General features: G+C 53.7%; 1 protein-coding gene across 1 annotated transcript in view; it reads left to right on the forward strand.

Moving 5' to 3' along the window:
* Positions 1-5,671, forward strand: part of ASB16 (ankyrin repeat and SOCS box containing 16) — a 12,423-nt gene extending 6,752 nt beyond the window's left edge. Inside the window, exons 2-4 of the mRNA XM_031656967.1 lie at positions 3,813-4,355; positions 4,733-4,846; positions 5,331-5,671. Of these exons, the coding sequence (XP_031512827.1) occupies positions 3,813-4,355; positions 4,733-4,846; positions 5,331-5,516 (843 nt within the window). The 3' untranslated portion in view covers positions 5,517-5,671. The remainder of the gene's footprint in view (positions 1-3,812; positions 4,356-4,732; positions 4,847-5,330) is intronic.

Below are 5,671 nucleotides of genomic sequence, written 5' to 3' on the forward strand. Positions count from 1 at the left end.
TGATGCATGGATCAATGAGAGTCAGGAGTTCAGGATCAGCCTGGCCAACACAGTGAAACACTGTCTCCTATTAGAAATACAAAAAATTAGCCATGTGGGCGTGGTGGCTGGGCCAATCTGAAGTACTCCAGGAGGCTGAGTGCAGAGAATCACTGGAACCCAGATGGGATTGCAGTGAGCCGAGATTGTGCCACTGCACACCAGGCCCCAAGGGCCAGGTGGAGGACTGTCAAAAAAGAAAAAAGATCTTGCAGCCAGGTGCAGTGGTTCAATGCTCTGTAATAATTGGCACTTTTGGAGGCAGAGGCAGGATTGTTTTATTCAGGAGTTTGAACAGCCCGGCACATAAGCAGATTTTGTTCTCATTAAAAGAAAATAAAAAGTCTAGGCGGGTATGGTGGTATGAGCCTCTGAAGCATTGGAGGCTGAGGGGCAGGATGATCTCTTGAGCCCAGGAAGGTTCAAGCATCACAGACTGGGCAGCCATAGCATACTGCCCCTAAAACATAAAATTTAACAAAGTATGTGGCTGCATCCAGAAGCCTCAGCTACTCATGCTTAATTTGAGCCCAAAGGAGGCCCAGGCCTCCAGTAAGCCAGGATCATGCTGCCACTATACTCCAGCCTGGGATGGGCCAGGGCAGGACTCCTGTCTTTAAAAAGTGGAGAGTAAGTATGGGGTACCTCTACACCACCGTTAGGAAATATAGCTAGATTTTTGTTTCTTGAGACAGGGTCTCTACTCTGTTATTCAGGCTGGAGTGCAGTGGCACAACTCAAAGAGACTCACCTCAAGCAGTCAAGAATTCCCTGGGCTCAACGGATCCTCCTGGGCCCCCAGCCTCCAGGGAAGCTGCACCATGGGTACAGCAGCTACCACAACCTGGCTATTTTTTTTAAAAATTATTATTTTAGTAGAGACATATGCCTGTATGTAGCCCAGGCTTGAATCTCCTCGGACTCCTGAGGCCTGGCACTGCCTGGCCTCCTCAAAGCATTGGGAACTTATAGATATGAACTAAATGGGCACTGTAACCTTGCTACTTTTGGAGAGCAGTAGTTTTGAGCCCCTGAAGAGGGAATGTACTTTACAATCATCAGGTCAAAAGTGGCTGCATTTTTCTGTAATCCCAGCACTTTTGGGAGGCCGAGGCAGGGCGGATCACGCAGGTCAGGAGGATCAAGCACTGATCCCGCCAACAACACGCAAAACCCCATCTCACTTAAAACATGTGCACCACGTATGCTTCGTAGGCCCTCAGCTACCAGAGGCTGAGGCAGGAGAATGGGCGAACTCCGGGAGGTGGGAGGCAGTGAGCTGATCGCGCCATTGCATTTGGCAGTGAAGGAGCGAGACTCCTACAATCAGGTCAACAGACAGGCAGACCCAAGGGCTCCTGGAAGATCACTGCCTGATGCCGTGACCCTCCTCACACCTAGATGACAGTCCAGCTGGTCCACATCACAAGCCCTCTCTGGCCCTGCTACCTGTGCCTTTCCAACAGACTTCATCTTTCAAGCAAACGTGCGAGAAACGCCCACCACTGGAACCCTACCGAGCCGGAAGCCGGAGCAAGCTACTTCTAAAATCAGATGGTTGGGGATTGGGGCCACTTGGGGATTTAGTGATTTTAGGGTTAGGTGGTGGACTACAAGGTCAGAGATCAAGACCATCCTACAACATGGTGAAACCCTGCCTCTAATTAAAAATACAAAAATTGAGCCGCGCATGGCAGTGCATGCCTGGGTGAAATCCCAGCCACTGGGGACAGCCTATAAGTGAAGAATGGCTTTGAACCCAGGAGGTGAGACTGCAGTGAGCCAAGATGGCACCACTGCAAATTCCCAGCCTGGGCTGGCTGGTGAGCAAGATCTGGCTCATGCCTGTAATCTCCCAAAAGCAATTGTGAGTTAAGGGATCATGAGAAGCCAGGGAGGATTGAGACTATCCATGCAATACTGCTGTGAAACCTGCATTCTACTAAAAAAAAAAAACTAAAATTAGCTGGGTGTGGTGGTGGGTGCTCAGGTCTCCCAGCTGCCCAGGAGGCTGGAGGAGGAGAATGAAAGAGAACTGGGAGGTAGAGGCTGCAGTGAGCCGAGATCACACTCCACTGCACTCCGGTACCCGGGCCACAGTGAGCGTTCCCACCAAAAAAAAAAAAATTTAGCATTTCCTAAAACAAAATTTTCATCTATGATTAGAATTCTACTGGCGAGATAATTCCAGTAGCTTGTACATTATTGCTACTCACATCTTGGCTACAGAGCAAGATACACCTACATGGAATATATGAGCAAGAATGGGCCATCAGGTCAAGGATGCTGGGGTGTGGCCTGCCTGCAATCCCAGCACTCCTGGGAGGCCGTAGACGGGCGGATCAAGGTCAGGAGGACTGTATGGCCGGGAGGTCAGGAGATCACCAAGACCATCCTGGCTACACACGGTGGAAACCTGCCCCTACTAAAACACAAAAACCAGCCGGTCGTGGTGCATGCCTGCAGTCCCAGCTACTCAGAGGCGGAGCGAACAGGAGGCCGATCGCGGCGACGCTGCATTTTAGCCTGGCGACAGAGGGAGATCATCTCTGCATTTTTGGCTAACTAGCTGCCGGTAGGAGCGTTTCGTAGTCCAGCTACTTTAGGGATGTTCTTTTGTTCTCGCGGCGCTTTTGTTTTAAGATCCACCGCAACTGCCCGGCGATAACCATCCCGCAAAAAAAAAAAAAGACCTGCAATATCGGGGCGGCATTTGGTTATCAGGCTCTACTCAAGGATGGTGGATCTGGCCCCGAGCTTTCCAGCCGCCATCTCCAAATTTTGTACGTAAGTTACCGCTTTAGCCTGGTCACCATTATTAATTTAGTTTGTTGCATGTTTGGTTTACCCTGCAGTAGGTAAGGATGCATGTTTGCTGCCACAGTGTTCTGGTCTATAATTTTCCGGAACTGCAGTTACGGGCTCTGTAAACCTGTTTTTGTTGCTGTTTTTCCTTTGGTTTTGTTTTCTCTAGGGGAAAGTGGAGGAGGGTGGCCCCAAGTGCCTGCCTTTGCTTGAATGATTGTGGCCTGGTTTAGAAGAGTGGTCTTTTAAGTGTGAGGGCAGAAATAAAATATTATAACTTGTATTTTTGTTTTGGTGCATACTTTCTAATTTTCTGTGTTTCATAACGTACACAGAAGTGGGTTTTCCAAATTTTGTGCTATCAAAATGTTAGGAGATAAGGCCTGGTGTGGTGGCTCACATCTGTAATCCCAGCAGTTTGAGAGGCCAAGGCAGGAGGATTGCTTGAGCCCAGGAGTTTGAGACCAGCTGGAGCAAATGGTGAGACCTTGTCTCTACAAAAAATAATTTTAAAAATTAGCCAGGTGTGATGGTGCCCACCTGTGGTCCCAGCTACTTGGGAGGCAGAGGCAGGAGGACTGCTTGAGCTTGGGAGGTCCAGGCTACATGAGCTATATGTAATTGCACCACTGCACTTCATCCTGGGCGACAGAGAGGGACCCTGTCTCCAAAAAAAAAAAAAAAAGTTAGGAGACAACTGATAACTGAGACAGAGTAGACTCTGGGAGGGACTGTCTGAGGCAGTGAGCACTATATCTGGTGCAGCCACTAACTTGCTGTGTCCTCGGCTGCACAAATCACTTCTGGGCTTAAGTTTTCATATGAAAACTGAAGATGCTTCTGGTAGCTCTCAGCACCTTCCAGTTCTGTTGTCTATAGCGGGGCTTGTGTGATTCATGGAGGACACCAGGTAGGACCTCAAGGTGAGAGGGGTGGAAAGAGAAGGGAGGGTGACAGCAAGCTGAAAGGGTCCCAGGCCTTCAGGATTTTCCCCGGGACCTTGCTCTCTTGTCCCCAGGTGCGCCAAGTTGCTGCTGGAAGCGGGAGCGACGGTGAACCTGGCGGCAGGCGAGAGCCAGGAGACGCCCCTGCATGTGGCGGCGGCGCGCGGCCTGGAGCAGCATGTGGCTCTGTACCTGGAGCATGGCGCCGACGTGGGCCTGCGCACCAGCCAGGGCGAGACCGCACTGAACGCGGCGTGCGCTGGGGCCGAGGGCCCAGGCAGCTGCAGGCGGCACCAGGTTGCGGCGCGCCGGCTCCTGGAAGCTGGAGCTGATGCCCGGGCGGCCGGGCGCAAGCGCCACACGCCGCTGCACAACGCCTGTGCCAACGGCTGCGGGGGCCTGGCCGAGCTGCTGCTGCGCCACGGGGCCCGGGCTGAGGTCCCCAATGGGGCGGGCCACACGCCCATGGACTGTGCGCTGCAGGCCGTCCAAGACGCCCCCAACTGGGAGCCCGAGGTCCTCTTCGCTGCACTGCTGGACTACGGGGCCCAGCCTGTGCGCCCTGAGGTGAGGTGCGCTGGGAGACCGAGATAGGAAGCTCCTGTGTAGGGGAGCCCACGGCTGGAACTACTCAGCCTCTGGGGAAGAGAGAGGGTCCAAGAGACTGAAAGCCCGCCCTCAGTGGCCAGGGGGCTGTCCCCAGCTTGGGAGTGGGAGAGAGGATTCCGGGAGAGAGTCCAAAGGAGGGAAGAGCCCCAGAGGAAAACTGGGGCCAAAAGGTTTGAGCACTTGAGGGTGGAGTAGACAGAGGCACAGAAACGGGAAGAGAGACTCAGATCTTAGCCCCCCAGATTAGGCTAGGATTGGCCATGTGGGTTAGGTGAGACTTGGGTCTGCCCTCGGCTGGGGGAGGCATGTGCCCAATACCCTCTTTTAACCCCTAGATGCTGAAACACTGTGCCAACTTCCCTCGGGCCCTGGAAGTCCTGCTTAATGCCTATCCTTGTGTCCCATCCTGTGAGACCTGGGTGGAGGCGGTGCTCCCAGAACTGTGGAAGGTATGTCTGCCTCAGGGCCGAGATGGGGAGGAGGGATGAGCCACAGGTCTATTCCTTCAGGATCAGCGTCATGGAGGGAGCAGCAGGAGGGTCCCTGGGTAGAGAGGATGGGTAGAGTGGCACCCCTGAGTTTCAGGGTTCCCCCTCCTCCTGGTACCCCAGGCTGACCCCCTAACTCCACACACCTCTCCTGCCTCCCTCACTTGCATCAGCACAGACATTTATCTGGCATCTCTAACTTGGTGGACACTGTGCTAGCCTCTCTGGGGTGGGAGTGCGTGCAAACATAGTGAAGATCCTTCCCTGAAGTGGAGCCCCAGCCCCCATTATCACCGCAGGGCCTCTATGGTTCTGAATCTGAGTCCTTTGAGACACACAAAACACCGAGGTGGGTGCATGCTGCAAAATTCCAGGACCCTCACCACTGGGTTGCCCCCAGATGGTAGGGCAAGGGTCATCTGACCCTCTTTTACTCCTGGCCTAGGAGCACGAAGCCTTCTACAGCTCGGCCCTGTGCATGGTGAACCAGCCAAGGCGGCTGCAGCACCTGGCCCGACTAGCTGTGCGCGCTCGGTTGGGAAGCCGCTGCCGGCAGGATGCCACCCAGCTGCCACTGCCCCCGCTCCTCAGGGACTACCTGCTGTTGCGTGTGGAGGGGCGCATCCAGTGAGCGCCATGTCAGGCTGTCCCATGGTGTGTTCTGCCCTTCCCACCTGTTCCCGCCTCCAACCCCGGAGGACCAGTTCCTGGCCCTCTTTTCTTTTTTTTCTTTTTCTTTTTTTTTTTGAGACAGAGTCTCGCTCTGTCGCCCAGGCTGGAGTGCAG

This window comes from Papio anubis, chromosome 17, assembly GCF_008728515.1.
Source record: "Papio anubis isolate 15944 chromosome 17, Panubis1.0, whole genome shotgun sequence".
Lineage (NCBI taxonomy): Eukaryota > Metazoa > Chordata > Mammalia > Primates > Cercopithecidae > Papio > Papio anubis.